We start from the raw sequence: 25,419 nt of genomic DNA, 5'->3' as shown, positions 1-25,419 counted from the left end.
GAATGGGTTAAACGGAGTAAAAACAATGGGTTAAAAGTTTCAGAGGAGGGAGAGACCTGAGGAGGGAGAGTTTTTATTAGGAAGAAAGATTTTATGAGAGGTGCAAGCGTGACACAGAGAGGGTGGGGATTGATGGTAGAAGTAGAAGAAAGCCTGAATATAGAGAACCTCATGCCATTGCCATTCCTGGTTATGAAGTTGTTAAGGTTCTTGAAAATTTTCAAGTTAAAGGTGCCATTTTCGGGCCATCGGCTGTCATTATCTAATGTGTATCGGGGCCAGGCCATGTTACCATAAAAGACTAAACGCTTAAGCCAAGTTTGACGAGGTTGTGAAGGAGACAGTACAGTGGAGAGGGTGTAGAAATGTGGGATTGTTTGGCTTGCAAGTGGACTGGCGAGAAGAAGCCAAGGGTGTGTCTGTTTTTGTTCTAGGCATCCCCAGACAAAAGACAGAGACCCAGAGTCCTCTTTCTAAAGAGGACAGTCAAGCTGAGAAGAAACTGGACGTCCCCAAGATTTCCTCTAGCTTAGTCCCACCGGTCCTCTGAGGACTGGGATGGCAGACCTGACTTTTCCCGGGTCCTGCGAGAAAGCCAGGGGAGGGCAGATCTTACCAGTCAGCTGGACTAGTGTCCAATGTTGGATGTTCCAGTTGGAATCGCCAAAGGGGCTCTTGGACTGCAGCCGCACGAGGAAGAGAGAGAGAGAGAAAGAGAGAGAGAGAGAAAAGGGAGGATGAGGGAAAAGTGAAGTGAGAGAAAAAGATGGGGTGGGTGGCCAGAGACCCATAGGATTCAGGAATTAACTCAGGATGAGCGAGCTGTCGTTACCCACTGCTTCCTGGGTTGCAAGAGAGCCTCTGCCCCCAGCACCTGTCCCGGGTTTCAGCACCAAATGTAAGAGTTAAAGAAAGAGGAGAGAAACATGAAACACAGCTTTACAGTTAAAGACAGGTTTATTTTAGAAAAAACATGAGAGGGGATTCTGGTAGATTTTGGTGAGGAGGTCTTTTTTTTTTTTTTTTTTTTTTTTTTTTTTTTTTTTTTTTTACAGACTAAGAGTCTATATTGGTTTTAGGGTGAGGGGGCTTATCACAAGCTTGGAATGTTTCTGTGTGGGGAAGAAGTTTACGGTGGGGTTGGAATGTCTCTGGGTGGAGGGGAGGTTATCTTGGGGCTGGCATCTTCCTGGCCAGAGTGGGGTTATCTTGGGGCTAGCTTGTCTCTGGTCGGGGAGGAGTCTGGAATGTTTCTGGTTGGAGATGTTATTTGTGGTTTATGATCATGCTGACCTTAGCCATTAGGCTGATGCCCTTTGGATCTTGGCAGTTTTTGATTAAGGTGAATTTTAAAATGACAGAGCTTGTTCAAGATGGCAATACTCCTGCTTTGTCAGTGATGTCCTAAGCCTCTAGCCCCTGATGCCTTGGTATCGTCACTGATTGCAAAAGCTATGCCATGCCTAATGTGCATTTTCAGGAAGGAACAATTAGCATGTTTCTGAGTTTGGAGACCTGGATTCTTGCAAGAGACTATGGGTTCCTATGATCCTATGGTCTCTTCCAGCTTTAATATTCTATGATAAAATGATGTCCAATGCTTTCTCTATTGCAAAAATCTGGCCAGACGTGGTGGCTCACACTGTAATCCCAGCACGTTGGGAGGGCGAGGCAGGTGGATCACACGGTCAGGAGATCAAGACCGTCATGGCTAACATGGTGAAACCCCATCTCTACTAAAAATACACAAAATTACCCGGGCATGGTGGCACGCGCCTGTAGTCCCAGCTGCTCAGGAGGCTGAGACAGAAGAATTGCTTGAACCCGGGAGACAGAGGCTGCAGTGAGCCGAGATCACGCCACTGCACTCCAGCCTGGGTGTCAGAGCTAGACTCTGTTGCAACAACAACAAAAAAATGTATGTGTGTGTGTGTGTGTGTATATACATATGTCTGTGTGTGTGTGTGTTTATATATATAAAACTCGGTTCTGGTTGTTTGATGTCATGAATTTTCACATCCTATTATACTCACTAGTAATAGTTTGTAATTACCGAACACACATTATGTACTAGGCTCTGTGCTAAAAGCTTAAATATATTAATTAATTTGTTTTTCACAACAATCCTGAGAAGTAGGTGCTAGCATTTTTTCCATTTTTCATACGAAGAATCTAAGACTCAGAGGAGTTAAGAAACTTGACCTAGATCACCCAACTAGGAAGTAGCAGAATTCAGATTTGAATCAGGCCCGTGATCTTACTTTTAGTCCATATTTCCTCTGAATATAACAAGAGTAATACTAATGAGTACAACATTAATATAAGTTTAGTACTACAGTTGGCAATTTAATAACCCTTGCCACAACTGTGAGACCATGTAGCATGAATAGTACTCTATCCATTTTATTGACAGGGAATTAATCACTTACCAGTGTTGCTCCCTGACAGTTAAAACGTGTAAATGCTTTCTAATAATGAAGACTGCAATACTAAATTCAGATTAACATGCATTCATTCACCAAATATTTCTTGAAAGTTTACATGTTCCAGGTACTGTAGTAAAATAACTGATAAAAGTATCATTTTTTTTTGAAAGAAGTACAAGTACCATTTAATGTCTTCACCATTAAATGGAGGATAGCCTTTCCAATAAAGTGACTTCTGACTAGTGACCTTAAGAAAATTCGGATACACAGGCCGGGCGTGGTGGCTCACGATTGTAATCTCAGCCCTTTGGGAGACGAAGGCAGGCGGATCACGAGGTCAGGAGTTCAAGACCAGCCTGGCCACCACAATGAAACCCCATCTATACTAAAAATACAAACATCAGCCAGGCGTGGTAGCAGGCGCCTGTCATCTCAGCTACTCAGGAGGCTGAGGCAGGAGAATTGCTTGAAACCAGCAGGCGGAGGTTGCAGAGAGCCGAGAATGCACCACTGCACTCCAGGCTAGCCGACAAAGCAAGGCTCCATCTCAAAAAAAAAAAAATAAATAAATAAAAGAAAGAAGGAAAAAAAAGAAAAGAAAAGAAAATTAGGATACATAGTGGATATTTTAGAGAAGAACCTTCCAGGCAGAAGTATGCAAAGACCCTGATATGGATGGCAGGTTAGAGGAATCACATGCATGGTGAGTTACAAGAGTCACAGATTGGGGAGTGTGATAGAAGCAGAGTGATTCATGAGAAGAAAAAGTATTAATGTCGGAGAGGTAATAGGTGCCCAAATCATGTACAGCCTTATTAGGAATTTGGATTTTATTTGAATCAAGATGAAAAGTTTGTGGAGTTTTCATCAAAGGAAAAACATGATCTGGCTTAAAATATATTGTAGGAGACCAAGGATAGAAGAAATAACCCATTGTCATTATTACATCACCAAATATTTTTCAGAGTTATTTTTTGTTTGCTCAGATGGTTTTCAGAAACATCTTTAGCTACTTAATTTAACTTTTTAAGTATTCAGACTTGGGAAGCTTTCTACCAATTTAGGTTTAGAGATCGTCTCCTCTCTTCTCTTCTCTCCTCTTCTCCTTTCCTCCCTCCCTCTCTCCTTCCCTCCCTCCCTTCCTTCCTCCCTCCCTTCATTCCTTTCTTTCTTCCTTCCTTGTCTTTTTGATTCCTCCCAGAGCATAAGATAACATAGGACAAGGTTTGCTGTCTGAAATGAGTTCAAGTCCCTTGTTATTACAAGAGTTCAAAAACGTGATGACCTCCAAAGGATGATTAAGAAATAGAATCAGTCTTAAGTTGTAGTGCGGTGTATGGGGATCACTCTCTAGGGTCTATATTTAGTCAATGACAAAATATTTGCTGACTTTCAAATGGATCGGTGATTTCTTGTTTTTGTGTTTGTTGTTTTGAGACAGAGTCTGGCTCTGTCACCCAGGCTGGAGTGCAGTGGCACGATCTCGGCTCACTGCAACCTCCACTGCCTGGATTCAAGCAATTCTCCTGCCTCAGCCTCCCCAGTAGCTGGGATTACAGGCGCCCGCCACCACGCCCAGCTAATTTTTTTTTTGTATTTTAGCAGAGACAGGGTTTCACCATGTTGGCCAGGCTTGTCTCAAACTCCTGACCTCAGGTGATCCGCCTGCCTCGGCCTCCCAAAGTGCTGGGATTACAGGCATGAGCTACTGCGCCTGGCCAGATCAGTGATTCTTGATTTTCTTGGCCATGAAGGAAATGATGCAATATGCTCTTCAAGGGCCTTTCTGCAGAATAGAGAAGATAAGATGCAAACTATTCTCATTTATTAACACCTTGGTTATAACCATATCTCTTTCTCTTACATTCAGAAAATTGTACTGGAATGCAAATGGTTGTGAGAGATACCACTTTTTATTGAAATAGCTGGCACATGAATATACCTGGTTACAATGCTTGGCTGAATGAGAAATGCAAGGCCATTTCATGTAATTGCACTTAATATGCATGAGTCTCACACTTAATCAATTCAGCATCTCAGAATTTCCCAATGTTGTATCCATGGAACATCTCCTGAGATGCGTATCATCCCATCTGGCCCTAAATGGCTGATTCATGCAGAACATTTTCATGTCATCCCTCAGTCCCAACCACAGGGCACCTTCAGATCCGACTCTCTTTAAAACACTTTAGTGTCCTTCTTAGGGGCATGAGAAACATTAAACTGTTTTCTTTCGCCATTCTGATTCTTCAAGAAAGGAAGTAGAGCTGTTATAGGCCATTTACTGACTATGTGCTGCTCTTAGGTCGCCCCACCCCCTCTGCTGCACTGCACGGAAAAACATAGTACACGATGAACTATGTAAGACTCTCTCAGGCCCATCTTCCCAGGCAGAACACTTGGACATTTCTTTCTTCTTTATTTTTATTATGTTAAACTGACAGATAAAATGGAATGTATTTATCATGTATCTAATGTCTGAAGTATATACATTGTAGAATGAATAAATATAGCTAATTAACATATGCATCATCCCACAAAGTTATCATTTTGTATTGAGAACACTTAACATCTACTCTCTTAGCGTTTATCAATAATACAACATATTACGATCACCTGTAGTCACCATGTTGTACAACGTATCTCTGGAGCTTATTCCTTCAGTCTAACAGAAATTTGGTATCCTTTGACCAATGTCTTTCCAGCCACCACCACCGAGCCCCTAATCACCACCATTCTACTCTCTACCTCTATGAGACTTCTTAATTTTTTATTACTTTATTTTTAAATTTTCGTTAACTTTTATTTTAGGTTCAGGGGTACATGTGCAGGCTCGTTATATAGGGAACTTGTGTGTCACACGGGTTTGGTGTACAGATTATTTCATCACCCAGGTAATCAGCATAATAGCTGATAGGTAGCTTTTCAATCCTCACCCTCCTCCCCATCCTTTACCCCCAAGTAGACACGGGTGTCTGTTGTTCCCTTCTTTGTGTCCATGCGTGCCGATGTTTAGCTCTTGCTTATAAATGGAAAAAGGTGGTACTCCATTTTCTGTTCCCATGTGAGTTCGCTTAGGATAATGGCCTCCAGCTCCATCCATGTTGCTGCAAAAGACATGATCTCGTTTTTTTATGGCTGCATAGTATTCCGTGCTGTTTATGTACCACATTGTCTTTATCCAGTCTGCTGTCGATGGGCCTTTAGGGTGATTCAATATCTTTGCTACTGTGAATAGTGCTGTCAAGAACATACGCATGCATAGGTCTTAATCGTAGAATGATATATATCCTTTGGGTCTATATCCAGTAACATGATTGCTGAGATGAATGGTAATTCTAAGTTCTTGCAGAAATCACCAAACTGCTTTCTACAGTGGCTGAACTAAGTTACATTCCCATAAACAGTGTATAGGTGTTCTCTTGTCATTTCTTTCAAGGCAGCAGGTTTCTTTCTGGCCTAGGGTGTGTCTAGAAATGTTATCTAGGAGCTAGTGTCTGGAACAGGGGCTTCACAACCCTGACCAGTGCCCTGTCCCGCTGTAGTTGAGCTGGTATTCAAGATGCAAGAAAAAAAACGCTCCTCACTATTCCATCTCCTCAAGTGGAAGGAGGGGGTCTTTTATGGAGCCGCTAGCTGGGCAGTCTGGGGCTAGGGCAGGGGTGACACCAGCACTCACTTGGCTGTCCCAGCTGGTATCTCAGTAGGTCATGTGCACCCCTCCACATACCCGCCACAATCCACTGCCTCTGGGCCCAATTCTATGCTAGAACTCACCTACAAGTTACAGATCTTATGGCCTAGACTGCCTTTAAGGTTTTCTGCGAAACCTGGAACAGTTTAGCCTTTAGTGGCAAGGTTTGCAGAAACTCAAGTTCTGATTCCTGGGATGGGTAATTGCCCTCTGGCTAGAGGTGGTTTAAATGCTCCCTTCCCAGATGGGAGTCAGCTAAGTTTGGTCTGGTTTTCCTTTCTCCTGTAAGAGACAGCACTGAGCATGTATGATATACATGCATACACACACAAGCATATGTGTGTGTGTATGCATGTGTGTATATATATATGCACGTGTATTTGTATACACATATGTATACACATGTATGTGTATATATGTATGCACGTGTATGTATATACATATGTGTGTATATATACATGTGTATATGTGTGCACGTGTATGTGTATATATATGTGTGTGTGTATGTATATATATATATATATATGTGCATGCTGTGAAACTTGACTACACAACATAAATGATTTTTTTAAATTCCAGGAATGGGTAGTCTGATCTGGTGATTATCCTTTTGCTGCTGAATCCATTATTATCTTGTTATTTAGGTTTTCACTAACAGTAGCAAGGGATTCTGAGTCAGTTGCACTTATATGATTATTGTCATTTAAAACTAAATATAAAGGCTGCATTTTCAAAGATAAATTGGAGATTGCTATTGATGAAATACAGCCAAAATACTGAATCTGATGTACATATAGGTTGCTACAGGCAGGGATAGTGTAATTTAGAATTTGGATATTTAATAACCAGGGCTACCCAGAAAAAGTGACTTGATAACATGGTACCAATAATAAGGGATGCTCTCTCGGTTTGCGTTTGCTACTTTCAAGATTTTAACTTCTCAGGTTATTAATCAAAATTATTGTATAAGTTAGCCAATAGAATTTTTAGGTTAAAACAACAGATGGGAGGTTTGTGGAGTGTTTAATGTCATGGGCATTTTTAGTAGCATAGACCCTTTGTTCTGCATTTGAATGTTTCACATATTTTTGTTTCACAGTTAATCTTCCCTCCCAAGTTTGCTATTCAAATCAAATGCCTGAAAGACATTTCTAGTAGTCTGATGTATTTTTTGAGGAAAAGTTTGTGATTCCAATGCAGGTGTCTTCATTACCATTTCCTCTACACTGCAGAAGAAACAAAACTCCTTTGTGAGAATTATTGCACATGTGTATGGGGAAATTAGTTCCGAAAGGCTAGAATGATACAAGTGAGCAAAAGAAGTTGGTCAGCTTGACTATGGAGTGGTGGCAATAATCTCTAAACATTCCAAAAGACTATGAGCTGAACCTAAACTCCCTTGGAATCTGAACAGAAAAGGAATACAAAATTGCTACTTGAAAAATGAACAGCTAATCTGGACCTCAGAGATAGATCAGCCAGTGGCCCAAAGCCATTTCAAGTACAGAAATTGTATTGAGACTAGAGCTAAATAAATTTGAACATTAAGTATAATTTTTCCACTTTACCTCTTTATAAGCATATTTGTAAACTCAAAGCTGAGCAGAAGTGACTTTATTCTCTCAAGTTTGATACTGAGTTGACTGACTGTTCCCTTACCCCTCACTCTTCCCTTTCCCTTTCCTTTTCCTAAGGCAATAGTGCACAATTTAGGTTATTTTTGCTTCCGAATTTGAATAAAAAACCTAATGCTGTGGATTTTTTTTCTTTTGCAACACACCTGTTTATCACCTTGTTTAAATGTAAATGTCCCCTCCTGCTTTTGAAATAAATTTCCTTTTGTAAAACAAAAACAAAAAACAAAAACAAAAAAAAAGAGACAGCACTGAGTTCAGTGACCCACAACTGCTCTGCTCTTGCTCTTCCAGCTTCCAGAGATGCTCTTTACACCACAGGGCCACTGCCTAGGGTAGGGAAGGGGTGGGGTCAGCGATTTAAGACTGTTTATTCTAACTCTTCAGTGCCTCTTTTAGTGATACAACCAGGTACTATGAGAGTTTCCCTGATTTGGGGTTCTTATGGAGGTGTTTTCTACTATGTGGATAGTTGTTAAATTTGTGTCCTTGCGAGGGGGGCTGATCTGTGCAGCCTTCTATTCTGTTTTTCTTGCTCCACCTCTCTCAGCTTAGTTTTGGTTTTTGTTTGTTTGTTTGTTTTTCCTCTGCAATGCCTAAGGCTAGAGAATGTGATCCCATATTACTATCCTAAATATGAAAAATTCTTTAATGTCACGTGCTGGATGGAAATATTAGTTTGCAATGAGAAATACCTTCAACTGTACATAATCAAAGAGTAAGAAAAAAAGCATTGGGATTTTTTGGTTTTACCTTGTGGTCCGACAACTTGAAAGAATATTCTTTTATTCCAAAGATGGTATGTGGGGGATTTTGTTCTGGAAATCAGTGCTAGGTATTTAGGTATTTGGTTGGAGAAAAGAAAACTGATTTTTGTCTATTGATATTTAGTATATTTTATTTTTTCATGTTATCAATGACAATGTTATGACTTAGCAAACAACAGTTACAAATAACTAAAATTGTAATTGCTCCTGCATTTTTATTTAACTCCCTCATGTATCCTGAGAAGACCTTCTTGTTTTACCTAATTATCTCTCCAACATCCCCTGAAATCTCAACAGGTAGACACTATGTGAAGGTCAATTCAAAGACAGAAACTAAAACCCCATCCACGGGTGACTCCATGCTGAATCCCTGTGTTGTCTTTTCCCGCTAACCGATGTGTATCTATCAAGCAGTTTTCTTGTTCACTATAAATATTATACTGTTTGACATTTTAAGAAACATTGTCATCAAAATCTATAGCCTTAATTAAATGATGAATTTCAGGAAATTATCATGCAAAATGGAAGGGTTATGAAGCCGATAATAGACACACTCTCCTAAAAATGATCTCACCACATCACGCCTAACCCTTCTCACCACCTTACAGTTCACATTCCATGGAAAGAGCGCCTCATACTTAAGAGTGTTTTACTTTCCTTTCCCCAAGTCATGGCGATTTTGAATATTCACACTTTGCGGACATCAACACATTTCTAAAGCATCCTTATCTTGATTAAAGACTGTCGAGGTCATGAAAACAGTCACATAAATATTTCAGATGCATTGAAAATTTTGTTTTAGAATTGGCTTTTCAATCATTTCATTACAAGCAATGCTTTCCTGCCGTTTACTTACTCCTACATCTACTATCTTCTTTTGTATTGTGCTTTGTGTTTTACAGAACATTTACTCTTTATAAAGCATATATTTCTAACCTAGGAAAGTATCAAATGGAAAGGGGATGGGAATACCTTTGATATGTACATTCAGCAGAACTATGTGCTGCCGGGTACAGTTGCGTGAACATATACACATCTCCAGTTCCTGTGAGATAATATGTTTTTTTTTTTTTTAAATTTATGAAGTATTTATTGATCATTCTTGGGTGTTTCTCGGAGAGGGGGATATGGGAGGGTCATAGGATAATAGTGGAGAGAAGGTCAGGAGATAAACACATGAACAAAGGTCTCTGGTTTTCCTAGGCAGAGGTCCCTGCGACCTTCTGCAGTGTTTGTGCCCCTGGTACTTGAGATTAGGGAGTGGTGATGACTCTTAAAGAGCATGCTGCCTTCAAGCATCTGTTTAACAAAGCACATCTTGCACCGCCCTTAATCCATTTAACCCTGAGTTGACACAGCACATGTTTCAGAGAGCAGGGGGCTGGGGGCAAGGCCATAGATCAACAGCATCCCAAGGCAGAAGAATTTCTCCTAGTCAGAACAAAATGGAGTCTCCTACGCCCACCTCTTTCTACACAGACACAGCAACAATCTGCTCTCTCCTTCCTTTCCCCACACTTCCCCCCCTTCTTTTCAACAAAACCGCCATCGTCCTCATGGCCCACTCCTGATGGTCGCTGTCTCTTCAGAGCTGTTGGGTACACCTCCCAGACAGGGCGGCCGGGCAGAGGCGCTCCTCACTTCCCAGAGGGGGCGGCCGGGCAGAGGCGCTCCTCACTTCCCATACGGGGTGGCGGCCGGGCAGAGGCGCTCCTCACTTCCCAGATGGGGTGGCCGGGCAGAGATGCTCCTCACTTCCTCCCAGACGGGGTGGCGGCCAGGCAGAGGCGCTCCTCACCTCCCAGATGGGGTGGCCGGGCAGAGATGCTCCTCACTTCCTCCCAGACGTGGTGGCGGCCAGGCAGAGGCGCTCCTCACCTCCCAGACAGGGCGGCCGGGCAGAGGCGCTCCTCACTTCCCAGACTGGGCGGCCGGGCAGAAGCGCTCCTCACCTCCCAGACGGGGTGGCCGGGCAGAGGCGCTCCTCACTTCCCAGACGGTGTGGCGGCTGGGCAGAGGCGCTCCTCACCTCCCAGATGGGGTAGCAGGGCAGAGGCGCTCCTCACTTCCTCCCAGACGGGGTGGTGGCCAGGCAGAGGCACTCCTCACTTCCCAGACGGGGTGGCCGGGCAGAGGCGCTCCTCACTTCCCAGACAGGGCGGCTGGGCAGAGGTGCTCCTCACTTCCTCCTAGACGGGGTGGCGGCCGGGCAGAGGCCCTCCTCACCTCCCAGACGGGGTGGCCAGGCAGAGGCGCTCCTCACTTCCCATACGGGGTGGCGGCCGGGCAGAGGCGCTCCTCACTTCCTCCCAGACGGGGTGGCGGCCAGGCAGAGGCGCTCCTCACCTCCCAGACAGGGCGGCCGGGCAGAGGCCCTCCTCACTTCCCAGACTGGGCGGCCGGGCAGAGGCGCTCCTCACCTCCCAGACGGGGTGGCCGGGCAGAGGCGCTCCTCACTTCCCAGACGGTGTGGCGGCTGGGCAGAGGCGCTCCTCACCTCCCAGATGGGGTAGCCGGGCAGAGGCGCTCCTCACTTCCTCCCAGACGGGGTGGTGGCCAGGCAGAGGCACTCATCACTTCCCAGACGGGGTGGCCGGGCAGAGGCGCTCCTCACTTCCCAGACAGGTCGGCTGGGCAGAGGTGCTCCTCACTTCCTCCTAGACGGGGTGGCGGCCGGGCAGAGGCCCTCCTCACCTCCCAGACGGGGTGGCCAGGCAGAGGCGCTCCTCACTTCCCATACGGGGTGGCGGCCGGGCAGAGGCGCTCCTCACTTCCCAGATGGGGCAGCTGGGCAGAGGCGCTCCTCACTTCCTCCCAGACGGGGTGGCGGCCAGGCAGAGGCGCTCCTCACCTCCCGACGGGGCGGCCGGGCAGAGGTGCTCCTCATCTCCCAGATGGGCAGCCGGGCAGAGGTGCTCCTCACTTCCTCCCAGACGGGGTGGTGGCTAGGCAGAGGCACTCCTCACTTCCCAGACGGGGTGGCCGGGCAGAGGCGCTCCTCACTTCCCAGACAGGGTGGCCGGGCAGAGGTGCTCCTCACTTCCTCCTAGACGGGGTGGCGGCCGGGCAGAGGCCCTCCTCACCTCCCAGACGGGGTGGCCAGGCAGAGGCGCTCCTCACTTCCCATACGGGGTGGCGGCCGGGCAGAGGCGCTCCTCACTTCCCAGATGGGGCAGCCGGGCAGAGGCGCTCCTCACTTCCTCCCAGACGGGGTGGCGGCCAGGCAGAGGCGCTCCTCACCTCCCGACGGGGCGGCCGGGCAGAGGTGCTCCTCATCTCCCAGACGGGGCAGCCGGGCAGAGGTGCTCCTCACTTCCTCCCAGACGGGGTGGCGGCCGGGCAGAGGCACTCCTCACCTCCCAGACGGGGTGGCCGGGCAGAGGCACTCCTCACTTCCCAGACGGGGCGGCCGGGCAGAGGCGCTCCTCACTTCCTCCCAGACGGGGTGGCAGCCGGACAGAGGCACTCCTCACCTCCCAGACGGGGCGGCCGGGCAGAGGTGCTCCTCACTTCCTCCCAGACGGGGTGGCGGCCGGGCAGAGGCACTCCTCACCTCCCAGACGGGGTGGCCGGGCAGAGGCGCTCCTCACCTCCCAGACGGGGTGGCCAGGCAGAGGCGCTCCTCACTTCCCATATGGGGTGGTGGAGGGGCAGAGGCGCTCCTCACTTCCCAGACGGGGCAGCCGGGCATAGGCGCTCCTCACTTCCTCCCAGACGGGGTGGCGGCCAGGAAGAGGCGCTCCTCACCTCCCAGATGGGGCGGCTGGGCAGAGGTGCTCCTCATCTCCCAGACAAGGCGGCCGGGCAGAGGTGCTCCTCACTTCCTCCCAGACGGGGTGGCAGCCGGGCAGAGGCACTCCTCACCTCCCAGACAGGGCGGCCGGGCAGAGGTGCTCCTCACTTCCCAGACGGGGCGGCCGGGCAGAGGCGCTCCTCACTTCCTAGATTGGGCAGCCGGGCAGAGGCGCTCCTCATTTCCTCCCAGATGGGGTGGCGGGCAGGCAGAGGCGCTCCTCACCTCCCACACGGGTCGGTCAGGCAGAGGTGCTCCTCATCTCCCAGACGGGGCAGCCGGGCAGAGGTGCTCCTCACTTCCTCCCAGACGGGGTGGCGGCCGGGCAGAGGCGCTTCTCACCTCCCAGACGGGGTGGCCGGGCAGAGGCGCTCCTCACTTCCCATATGGGGTGGCGGCCGTGCAGAGGCGCTCCTCACTTCCCAGATGTGGCAGCCGGGCAGAGGCGCTCCTCACTTCCTCCCAGACGGGGTGGCGGCCAGGCAGAGGCGCTCCTCACCTCCCAGACGGGGCGGCCGGGCAGAGGTGCTCCTCATCTCGCAGACAGGGCAGCCGGGCAGAGGTGCTCCTCACTTCCTCCCAGATGGGGTGGCAGCCGGGCAGAGGCGCTCCTCACCTCCCAGACGGGGCGGCCGGGCAGAGGCGCTCCTCACATCCCAGACAATGGGCGGCGGGGCAGAGACGTTCCTCACTTCCTATAAGGGATGGCGGCTGGGCAGAGGCGCTCCTCACTTCCCAGATGGGCGGCCAGGCAGAGGGGCTCCTCACATCCCAGACGATGGGCGGCCAGGCAGAGACGCTCCTCACTTCCTAGACGGGGTGGCGGCAGGGCAGAGGCTGTAATCTTAGCACTTTAAGAGGCCAAGGCAGGAGGCTGGTAGGTGGAGGTTGTAGCGAGCCGAGATCACGCCAGTGCACTCCAGCCTGAGCACCATTGAGCATTGAGTGAGTGAGACTCCGTCTGCAATCCCAGCACCTCGGGAGGCCGAGGCAGGCAGATCACTCCAGGCCAGGAGCTGGAGACCTGCCCGGTCAACACGGTGAAACCCCGTCTCCACCAAAAATACAAAAACCATTCAGGCATGGCAGTGCGCACCTGCAATCCCAGGCACTCGGCAGTCCGAGGCAGGAGAGTCACAGGAGCCCGAGGCAGGGAGGTTGCAGCAAGCCGAGATCACGGCAGTACAGTCCAGCTTCGGCAACAGAGGGAGACGGAAAAAAGGGGGAGGGGGAGGGGGAAGGGGAGAGGGAGAGGGAGAGGGAGAGGAGAATCCTCGAGATAAAATTTTAAGAAGAAAATTTTCTTTAGGAATCAGTCCTCCCCCAGGCCTTATTTACAATGTCTGGCTTACTGTCAACCTGTGGGTCTGTCCACCAACCCTACAGGACCTCATATCCCTCCCTTCTCAAATGCCTACCTCTTCCCTTCCCTTCCCGCCCACCGTCAGAAAACAGGCAGAGATAGACACAGCCATCAGCTTCTCAAACTTCATTTTATTATTATCATAGCCGTTGGGGGTGAGGATTTGTCCAATTTCTCCATGTTTCACCACCGCTCCCCAGCTGCTCACGATCCTTCAGATTGTTATGGATCTTCTGCCTGCACTGATGGGTCTTCTTACTCCTTGGCAGGTGTTTCCACATCCACCTCCATTGTCTCCTCGTATAGCTGCACTGGATTGATTGCATTCTCTTGGTGGTTCTCCAGATGAGGTGAATATATTTTCTTAATGTTCTGGTAGCGAACCCTTATTCTCATTTTTTTAAGAACCGGTTGGGGGGCTGAGTCCCTCTCTGGTTGGGGGGCTGAGTTCCCCTGTGGTTGGGGGGCTGAGTTCACTTGTTCTGTCTCCTGAGTCTGCAAAGAAAACAGGGAGAGGCCAGGAGGACGTTATTTTGGGTGAACAGGATAGAGACTGGACAGCAAGGGGGGCTTCCTGAGAAGTAGGAATGCAGGTTGAGGAAGGGGTTTGATCCAGAGAAGAACAAGGTTGAATCACAGAGTAGGGATCTCTGGGGAAGAAGAAGAGGAGCCATGGGTAGGGTTATGTTAGTCCAAACTGCACCATTTTGTAAGTTCTTTGCTCTTTTGCAGACCTTGGTCAAAGTGAAACATCTCACGGGTGTTCAGGCCATTAGAAACATCCTGCCTAACCACCTGTCCACAAGGCGGACAAAGGCCCAAATAAAGAAACATCCCTATCATATCTTGCTTGGCAAAGTTCTAAGGAACACCACAAGGATATTCCACCAGAAAAAGGGGCAAACCACCTGATCATAAGAACATCTTATCAATATCCTGCCGGGCAGCAAGCCATACTGCCCAGGCCCCTCCCACCCATACCTATAAGCACCCCAGCCTGTAAGCGGCAGTGGGCCCTGGCATTAAGCGGGTCCCCCACTTCCACAATTGTCTGCAATATTCCTGTGCTGCTGTTTGAGCCGCCCCCGCTGTGTGTGTGTGTCTTTCACCCTCGCCTTCGCTTCAAAACCTAACAATCTTACTTCCTCATATTCGTATTTGGTGTCACAGGGGCTCTTCCTCTTCTCCCCACTGGTGCTGGGATGTTTGTCATCCATAGTATATACTTTGTGTCTAGAGTAGGCTTTTGTAGCTTTTGAATCTTCCCAGTGAGATGGCCCAAAGCCCTTGCACTTCCTATATATACCTTCCTGGTGACAAGGCAAAGCCACACCCTTGAGCTTTGTTTGGTCATACAGGCAGTGTCCCAGCCAATGGCAGCCCTAGGGTGGCTTCGACATCACAAGGCACCACTGCTGACCACTCCCTGGCCTTGCGGGTGAGGGGTGATGGGGTGTAGAGCAAACCAAATGCTGTTGTTGTTTCAGCATCCCCTGAAGATGCATCCCAAAGCGATCTGCTGCCGCTCCTCATTTCTCCATGTTTAATGTTCATGGTTCACATGGAAGTCAGAGGATGATTCCTTCAAGCCCTTCCCCACAGCCATTCCTATTAAGTGATTCGTTCTTTTGTCTTCCAGCCCTCACCACGACTTAGTATTTTCGATGTCTCACCTCAAATCCCCCAAGCTAGTGTGGCTACATTTATTTATTGGCGGAGATGTGAATTATCCCATTTCCCTCCTACAGTTCCTTTACATGCACCTTGAAGACCATTTACTTTTGGGCTACTGCCAGGCAAATTTCAACCCATGTTCTTTTACCCAATGTCCATGTAGTTCTTTTAAGTTTCCTATTTCCAGTCTGAAATAATGGCCTTCAGTCTGTCAAAACTTTAGTGAATAAACATTCTTTCCCGTGTATCCTAGTCTTGTTTCAAATCAGGGGAGTATGTTTTTTTTCTTTTTTTGAAATGGAGTTTCACTCTTGTTGCCCAGCCTGGAGTGCAACGGCATGATCTCAGCTCACTGCAACCTCTGCCTCCTGGGTTTAAGTGATTCTCTGGCTCAGCCTCCTGAGTAGCTGGGATTACAGGCGTGTGCCACCGTGCCCGGCTAATTTTTGTATTTTTAGGAGAGACGGGGTTTCACCGTCTTGGCCAAACTGGTCTTGAACTCCTGACCTCGTGATCCACCCGCCTTGGCCTCCAAAGTGCTGGGATTACAGGTGTGAGCCACCACACCCAGCCAGGACGGCCATTATTAAAACCACCATTGACAAGGAAATTTTGGTTACTTCTGTAGCATACAACAATTTAACATAAAATTTATAATTAATAACATACACAAGTTATTTCAGAATTATAAGTTTCCCACAATTTTGGAGCACATATCAATAACATTTCTATAAATACAGCCCAAAGAAAGTCAAACACCATTTTATATTTGATGATGCTTCTTGTATGATTTTTATACCAAATAAGACAAATATGTCTCTTTTGGACTTCAGAGGACTAATATCAAAAAATTAATGAGGAATCAAGTTAGAATTTGACTTTGGAAAGTTCGTCAAAGATGAAAAGTTTAAAATGCTTGATATCACGAAATAGGGTCATGGTCATGGGTCATTGTAAAATAAGTCATTCATTTAACCAAAGCAGTAACTCAAAGATTTCAAAAAAAAAATAAAAAGGTGAAAATCTTTATTCTTTGAGAGAGGAGGCTTAATGTCCCAAACAATAAGCCCTAATAAAAACAGGATGCAGCAAATTAAATTTGTTTTTTTGAAATTTTATAATAAAAGCTTAATCATCCTGACTATAAAATATAATTTCTATAAACCTTGTAACCTTTATAATTTTGCATTAAGGAGTGAGTTAATGCTCCAAGGAAACCTTGTTAAACTGACACAGCAACCTAGATACTGGTTTTGCTTTAGTGTGCCTTTGATATTAATGGTTAATTCCTAGAGAAACTGAACTACTTTTCTCTTAATATCAGCCCTTACCATCTGACATGCCGACCTCTTCCACGATAGTCTTTGGGCCTTGAGGAGTTGAATAGTTTTCATTTCTGGCCCTGCATCTCAGGAACGCAGTTTACTTTGATTAGCATCTTCTACTGGGCCTGAAGATAAGGCTGTAATTGCTGTCAGTGTTTAAGATATAGCAGAACTTGGTATCCTTTTGAGACCCAGAAGTCAAAGTCCTATAAATCAATGGCACAAGGACTTTAAAAGCACATACAGAAAGTTCCACAGATGTAATAACCTCAAGTAAAAAATTTTTTATGTTTTTTCTTCTAAGCAATCCAGAAGTTTATAATAATGACATAGGAATTATTTCAATAAAATGTGAAATCTCTTAGGCCAGTTACCGATAAGTAAAATAAAAGACCATCTGCAAATGTACGGAATATTATGTTGGAAGAAAACACTTTTTTAGACCTTTAAGAAAAAATTTTTGGCCTGTCATAGTGGCTCATGCCTGTAATCGTAGCACTTTGGGAGGCTGAAGCAGGTGGATCACTTGAGGTCAGAAGTTCGAGACCAGCCTGGCCAACACGGTGAAACCCTGTCTCTACTACAAATACAAAAATTAGCTGGGCGTGGTGGCAGGAGAACTGCTTGAACCTGGAAGGGGGAGGTTGCAGTGAGTCAAGATTGTGCCACTGCACTCCAGCCTGGGTGACAGAGTGAGACCCCACCTCAAAAAAAAAAAAAAAAAAAGAAAGAAAGAAAAAAAAACATTTTTAGCATCAGGCCACAACAAACAGAACATAAGAGAAAAAAAAGAAAAAACTTATATGAGCTGAAAATGAGTTGAAAGAGAGAGTTATTATTTTGCACCTTTTAAAAGAGAGTAAACCGAAAATGTTGAGATGTGATAAAAGTTAAACTTTGGGTTTAAAAAATTAAAATCTTTTAATTTATTAAGAGTAAATCAACCCCTTAGGAAAATTTTATTGTTCTGATGAATTTTTTAGTGTTTTTTTATATCATAACCTAAATCTGGAAAGACTATTATAAATAATTTCCCTTTAATTATAGACAACTTTATACAAATCATTTATGACAGCTTGGACTTTCTGTTTTATCCCTTCCTCTTTCTTTAGTCCTTTGAAATACAGTCTTGCTCCGTCGCCCAGGCTAGAGTCGTGCAGTGGCGCCATCTCGGCTCCCTGCAACCTCCGCCTCCCATGTACAAGCAATTCTCCTGCCTCAGCCTCCGGAGTAGCTGGGACTAGAGGCACGTGCCACCACACCTGGCTAATTTTTGTATTTTTAGTAGGGACAGGGATTTGCCACGTTGGCCAGGCTGGTCTCGAACTCCTGACCTCAGGTGATCCATCCACCTCGGCCTCCCAAAATGCTGGAATTTACAAGCATCAGCCACCATGCCCAGGCTTCCTTTTTCTTAAATAACCAGTTATTTTATTTTAGAACAAAAATTTACCATAAAAGATACTTTCTCAGATAAAATTATTTTCCTTTTAACCTTTTGTGCCAAAAATGCCTCTTCATAACTTCCTTCACATTGTTCTTATTCACTGATTACCTAATTTCATAAATAACTTTTAAATAAGCTTTGAATTAGACAAAAAGTATTTTCCTTTAAGATCACGTTTCTTTTTTACAGAAAAATGTTATCGTATAATTAAAAAAATTAGAAATGACCCAGATTTTTAATAAGTATCTATTATTTAGCTTAATATAACTTTAGATTTTAAATGATATGACAAGATAATCTACAAGAACTTATTCTGTTACATGTGTGTAATTAATTAATTTTTTAATAGTTTACCCAGATTACTTATGAAAACTGTGATAGTTACCATTTAAAGTTATGTCCTTGTTAACCATTTTTATAACCTGTGAATTTCAGGTTTTCCTGAGTAAGAACATTAAGGTTAGATAAAGGGTCTTTTTTTGTTTGTTTGTTTGTTTTTGATTTTTTGCCAATAACTCAGGATTTAGCTATTTTCATTAACCAAACAATATTAAATTCCTTACTTATTAAATTTTACATAAACAAAGATAATTGTCATTTGAGCTGCATTCATAGCTTTAGAACCCTTATGCCAAATGTTGACATCTAGCAGAGATAAATAATGTATGTTGACAATTCCAAAGCCATTTCTAATTCAATTTCACTAAAATTTTTAAAACCAGCTTGTTTATTGAAGATTTGCTTAAGTCACATGAGGCTGAAAAAGCATTTGGCTTAAAGTCTCTATTTTTCTGAAAAGCATTAGATTTAAGTGCCTTTGTTAAGCCAATTAATTAGAGCTCTTTTATACATTTTTAGTAGTGAAATGTCATATACATGACACATAAATACACAGATGTATTAGACATGTAGATAGAAGTAGATCTTATAAATTCATAAGACCTTTATTTTTTCCTCCTATTTTAGATTTACAATTTCTTCATAACCTATTTTATTGCCCTAGGCAATTGTCAGCTAGATAGCCCTAAATTTGCATATTAAAGGAACCCTTAGGTAAAAAAAATCAGATAGTGAAATTTACATCTCAAAGCACAGAGAGAGAGTCTGGTGGTGTTAGAGGGAGATTAAAGATGGATGCCAAATCAAACACAAAATTATAGAAATATATTATAGGATTGTATAAGGAGACCAATTGTATTTAGATAGGGACTACCTATCTTTTATCTGGATCTCGGAGCTCTGGGCAGAGCCCACACTGAATCCTAGGTCTCCAAAAAGGGAGAATTACTATGAGGCTAGACCAAGTGATGCTTTTACAGTGCACTTTTTTTTTTTTTTTTTAACAAAGACATTTCTAAGTGTCCAGGCTACCTTCTTCCTTAAAAGTCCAAGAATAGCCTCTGTTGTAATAACTGTTTTAGTCAAAAAATCAAGTAACACAATACAAAAGCAAGCAGCTTAGGATCTGAGACGAACTTGTCTGTTTACACTCTTGGGAAAAACAGAGGTTTCTCCCCAAAAGGGAGTGTGGCATCTTCTCCATTTTCTTTAAGGAGCCCAGGCAATTATAAACTATTTTACGTCCCTCATGCAACAGAGGGTGGCAAAACAAAGGAGAGACAGCAGAAGTAAATGAAGAAAACAGAATGTCATCATCTGAGAAGAAAAATAAAACTTTTGCTCAAAAAAGACAAGGTCCTAGGAGAGAAGATGTAGAAAGTAGTAAAGTTTCTCTTCAAAACTCATCTTGGTTTAAAAATAAAATAATAGACACTAGGAATAATAGCTCCTTACTCTAAAGCCTCCTATCAACTACTAGTTCTTACACTTTAGCCCAGTTAGTTGCTTTGGCTTACTCAGGCATGTCTGGACAGGCCCAGGGAAGTCTTAGCTCAAAGCTAATGCCCCTTCCTTATTTGAAATGTTATTGCTTCCTTAACCCTTTAGTAAGCAACTTCTTTTTCTTCTTTGTTCTCCCTTGCACTTACCTGTTTAGGAAAGTTTTAGGTTATTAGCAAATCGGGTATCAGTTTAAGACTGTGAGGTCCAGCTCCAGCCAATGGATGCAGGACAGAGCAGTAAGGCTGACCCAAATACATAAATGATAAATATGTCTGCTTTTCCTTTGTCCAGGTGTGCTCTCACCATTGTAGGATCTGCGAGGGGCACCCTTTCTGCAGAAAGTAAAGATTGCCTTGCTGAGAGATCCTTTGTCTTTTCTTCATGGCACTGATTATCTGTTTCTAACAGAAGAAAAAATAAAGGCCTTTTAATACAAATGCACATGTGCACACATACACACACACATCTCAGATGTTAGCTTTTAATTAAGCTGACTTTTAACCCTTGAGCTCCTTTAAAAAAATCTTTCTAAATCTCATTACTATATTTTAGCTAGGAAAAATTGCTGATGTTTCAAAAGTAAGAAAGGGCTTGATTTAGGAAGCAAACCCAGGCTGTTGTGGTGGAAAAAAAGGCAGAAGCTTAGCTATGAAACTGCAGCATGGGGCAACAGCGTTGCTCTTTCAGTTTGGCCTGGCTAGCAAAAAGGTGGCCTTGTTATGTACATAAAGCCCCTTAAGTACTCAAAATCAAAAATCTTTATTCTTTTTTCTTTCGCTGGCCATTTTTCTTCCCAAGCCCTCCCCACCTTTTATGGGAATTTAGCCATTTCAGAGGCCTTGTTCCTCATAATTTGGAACTTTCCTTTAGATTTGATCAAGTTGGATAGTTTCCCAAAAAAAAAAAAGACCAAAACAATAAAAACAGAAACAAACAACAGCAAAAAAAAAAAAAAGAAGTTAAGCAAAAACACAAAGTATCACAAAATTTATATGATTACTGAGCACTCTAATGGTAAGGAGAAATTAAGACCAGCTCGTTGTTAATCTTAACTTTAGACAAGACAAAACCCCTATTGAGCTACTTACCTAGTGATGGGTCTCAGGCTGAAGGCTGCTGTCTATCACTCAAACTCATCTTCCGTGCTAGGAGCAAGCTCAAACTCCATAAAGGAATTACCTGCCTTCTATTGTCATGGAAGCAGGAAAACTTGCCTTCCTTGTTGAAAGCAAATAAATCTTCAGAAAAGGAGTTGTGCAGCAAGATAAACTTTACATTGCAACCAAATTTTTGGAGATCAGGGATTCTTTGGAGGGGTGGCTTTCAGGCCTCAGCAAATTGTCCTATTGGTTTTAACCATAAAGATAGCTCAAGCTGGTACCAAGTACCAGTAGAAGATTTGTCAAAGGTCAGGGGCACCTAGACTCAGAATCCCTTTGTGGTTACCAAAATGCGAACCCCAAATATCTGAGACAGGTCTCAGTCAATTTTGAAAATTAATTTTTCCAAGGTTAAGGATGCACCCATGAAGCAGCCTCAGGAAGTCCTGATGATACAGACAGGAGACAAGGAAATACTGGGTAGAAGAGGGTGGTTCCCCAGCAAAAGTGCCACCCTCAAGCCTGGAAACCCATCGCCCTAAATGGGAACAGGCATTCCTGTTTTCATGCCTAAAAGTTGCCTTTTGACCCTCCATATCCCCCTATCCTGTACCTATATAAACCCCAAACCCTAGGCTCCATGAGCAGACGAGCAGAGGAACAGAAGAGCAGAAGAATGGCAGAGAAGGAGAGAAGAGAAGGAGCATCTGAACATTGAGAGGAGTTCAGCTGGGGACAGCAAATTTCCAGGGAAAGATCATCTTCCCACTCTGTCTCCCTTTCAGCTCCCCATCCATCCCACTGAGAGCCACCGTGACCACTCAATAAAACCTCCACATTCACCATCCTTCAAATCCATGTGTGACCTGATTTTTCCTGGATGCCGGACAAAGAGTTTATGATACAGAAAGCTGTCACACTGGCTTTCTGCCCTTGTGAAAAGGTAGAGGGTCCATTAAGCTGTTTAACACTTAAGCCATCCATGGATGGCAAAGCTAAAAGAGCACACTGTAATATATACCCACTTGGGCTTTGGGCTTCACAGGCACCCACCCCTGGATGCTGCCATGGGTCTAGAGCCCAGGGGTGCTTGCCCCAGCTTCTGCACCTGCCTGTCTGTCTGTTCCCTTTCCCATGAGGGGTTTAAACATGCATGGCAGCCAGAGGAGCCACACGGCTGTCGCACATCTTGAGAGGGAGATGAGAGAACTCTCCCATTTCACTGAGATGTGTGCCCAGTGTGCTCATGGGTACAGTTTGCTTTTATACATTTTAGGGAGACATGAGACACCAATCAATATGTGTAAGATGTACATTGGTTTAGTCCAGTAAGACTAGACAACTCGAAGTGGGGGTTTCCAGGTTAGAAGTAGATAAAAGACAAAAGATTGCATTATTTTGAGTCTTTGTCAGCCATCCAGTGAATATACAATTTATCCTGGCTCAGTGAATCTGTATTTTTCATAAACAATAGGGAAGAGGAAGCAATCAGATATGCATTTGTCTCAGGTGAGCCTCAGAGGGATGACTTTGAATAGAGTGGGAGGTTCGTTTACCCTAAGCAGTTCCCAGCTTGGCTTTTCCCTTTAGCTCAGTGATTTAGGGGCCCCAAGATTTATTTTCCTTTTACAAAGAATATTTCATCCAGGCCAAAGTAAGGCCCAGAAAAGAGAATAGGCAAAGCCACCTAGGATACAGGGAACAGGACATGGAAAGGCAGAGAGGGCAAAAAGTGCAATGTATTTCTGAAAGAGTAAAGATCTTGAACTGGCAGGAGCAAGAAAACCTGCAGCACATAGGTATGATGGAAGTTAGGGCTTCAATAGTAGGTAGGGCCAAAACGCGAAAGGCCTAGGACTTACTTTCCGCAATGAGGAGCTAGTATTTGTGTTTTTGCACAGGACTGACTCACAAGACTCTTCTGGAGGCTGTTTAGAAGGAGACAATAGTGAATGAGAAAACAGAAGACTGAAATGTTATGCAGATCTAAATTAAAGTATGATTCAGAGTCAAACCCCTTTATAATCCTGTTTTTCTGAGACAATGTGTTCTGAATTGAAAACTACTGAAGTTATTAAATGTTATATTTTGTATTCAATACTTGGTACTCAATACATTTGATAGTTGTCGTTAGCCCATATGCTAAAACAAATGCTAAACAAATGCTAAAACATATGCTAAACAAAAGCTAAAACATATGCTAAAACATATGCTAAACAAAAGCTAAAACATATGCTAAAACAAATGCTGTAATGCAACTGTGTCACATTTAGTGCAAGTCAGAAACAAAATGAGAAAGAAATGTTAAGTAAAAGTGATCCAAATAATTTTTATAAACTTGTATTTAAAAGCATAGATCATATCATATTCCCAACATTAAGAAATAGTATTACTACTAGGCTTTCCCGCCACCCACCATTCCATTCTCTGTTACCATGGAGATGGTTAGCTAATTCATTTCATTCTTCTCTGCACCCTTTAACACATATTTTAAAAATTTTTATTGAGAGATCGCTGATTAATTTCCAACAGTCTATAAAATGAAAATAGACAAAACTTCCCTATTTTGATTAAACTGTTTGCCAAATAAAAATGCTTGAACATGTACCACACTAATCAAAATTTTAAGACTGTCATTATGAAGTATTTTTCAACACAAAAATATGAAAATTATTGTTTTAAGAGTAGATTCCACGATATTTTGTATATAATCATATGGGAATGACTATTAGAAGTATTAAAATAAGGAATAGAAAAAGAAAGTTTCCATGCATGCGTCTGTCAATAGTTGTTTTGTATGTTTAATAACACTGAACAGGAAAATAATAAAAGCAAGTGAGAAGTAATGACAAAATGAGGCAATGTCTATGGAGACACATCAATTTGTGAGGGGGAGCATTGCTTCAGCCAGTTGCTATTGATTGTGTTCAACTGCTGTCTCCTAGCCTAATAGGTAAGCATAGAAAAAAGTTATGATTTTTAAAAATAAATTTTAGAGTAAGGATAATGGTCCCTGCATTAGAATACAGGTCACTTCATTCCCACTCACATACAAAGTGTTGTTGTAAGAAAACACACACACATACACAGATTTAACCTCATTTTTAAAAGTCAGAAAAATTATATGAAAATGTTTATAGTAGCTTTATTCACAATAGCCAAAAATTGGAAATAGCCCTGGTGTTTATTAATATGAGAATGAATAAAAAGTCACTGTCATATCCATACAATGGAATACTAAAGGGATGAACTATTGATATTGACCAACAATATGGATACATTTCAAAATCATGCTGAGAGAAATAATTCAGACACAGAAGAGTACATACCCTATGATTCCATCTCTTTGGAGTTCCACAAAAGGCAAAATTAATCTATAGCAGAAAAAAAAATCAGAACATTTGTGCCCGGGGTGGGGGGGGGGTAGGTAGAGGAGGTAGAGGAGGGGATTGACTAGGAAAAAGGCATGAAGGACCTTTGGGGACAATAGATGTATGTTATATGCTGATAGGGTTAAGATTATACAGAAATATGAATTTTGCAAAAATCAGTAAATTTATGCATTTAATTGTACACACATTTTACATAAAAGTGAAAAAATCAAATATCAAATTCTTAACTACACGTGCTGAAGTATTTAGGAGGAAGTATATTGCTATCTAAAATCCATCAAAAATAAGGGGAATCGAGGCATGGATAAAGGGATGGGCCAGTGGATAGGTATGTGATAAAACAACTACAACAAAATGTTAATGGTAGAATCTGGGAAATGGGTGTGCCAGTAATTTATTGCTTCCTAGTCCCAAGCCCACTCTTCTTGGCCCAATTTTGTGATTCTGCTCTGGACTCTGCAACTAAATCTCTCCTTTGAAATGGGATCCTTGTTGTCTTTCTCTGACAACAGTGGGTCCTGGAAGGTGACTGCAAGCCTGGATGTGAAATAAATAACTTTTTTTTTTTTCCTGTTTGTAATTTGTGTCTGCAGCAATGAGTGTTTCAGATACAGCTGATTCCTGTGGCAAGTTGTTCTTGCCTCCAGCAACTTCCTTTTTTACCATAGGGATAAACTTCTTTCATGGTTCTGAGGCATCTTCTTCTTTATCCACAGCAGCTGAAGTCATCCTCCTTTTCACAGTTAGGAAGTCTCAAATATCTGAATCTCAGCTTGTAGGGAGCTCAGCTTCCTTTTAGTTAGTTTCTTCCTGGCTCAATTTTCCTTCAGGCCTAGGGTGGTAGCTCATTTTGCAACTTCAACTTCTGATATACGTTAGAAACATTTTTTCACCTTTGCTAGTACAAACAGCCCTTACTTTGTAGGGATGTAATATACCACCATCTAATTAAATAAATCAGT

At 43.8% G+C, this 25,419-nt stretch overlaps 1 protein-coding gene across 1 annotated transcript; it reads right to left on the bottom strand.

Annotated features, from left to right (window-relative positions):
- Positions 1-13,789: 13,789 nt before the first annotated feature.
- On the bottom strand, positions 13,790-15,015 carry LOC129025337 (sperm protein associated with the nucleus on the X chromosome N5-like). The gene is made up of 2 exons (XM_054473110.1): positions 14,820-15,015; positions 13,790-14,172 (listed from the first exon to the last, which is right to left on the bottom strand). Exons 1-2 carry the CDS (start codon positions 14,892-14,894, stop codon positions 13,933-13,935), a joined length of 315 nt encoding a protein of 104 aa, XP_054329085.1. The 5' UTR covers positions 14,895-15,015; the 3' UTR covers positions 13,790-13,932.
- Between the last annotated feature and the right edge of the window lie 10,404 nt (positions 15,016-25,419).

Source organism: Pongo pygmaeus, chromosome X, assembly GCF_028885625.2.
Source record: "Pongo pygmaeus isolate AG05252 chromosome X, NHGRI_mPonPyg2-v2.0_pri, whole genome shotgun sequence".
NCBI classification, from domain to species: domain Eukaryota; kingdom Metazoa; phylum Chordata; class Mammalia; order Primates; family Hominidae; genus Pongo; species Pongo pygmaeus.
The sequence above is the reverse complement of the archived record's forward strand: the minus strand, read 5'-3'. Positions and strand labels throughout refer to the sequence as shown.

What these genes read in the sequence shown, in the direction of transcription:
- LOC129025337 (XM_054473110.1), bottom strand. Translation starts at nt 14,894, where the DNA reads ATGGATGACAAACATCCCAGCACCAGTGGGGAGAAGAGGAAGAGCCCC. An exon ending in CCAAATACGAATATGAGGAA is followed by an intron (nt 14,173 to 14,819) that starts GTAAGATTGTTA and finishes TTTTCTTTGCAG; the next exon opens with ACTCAGGAGACAGAACAAGT.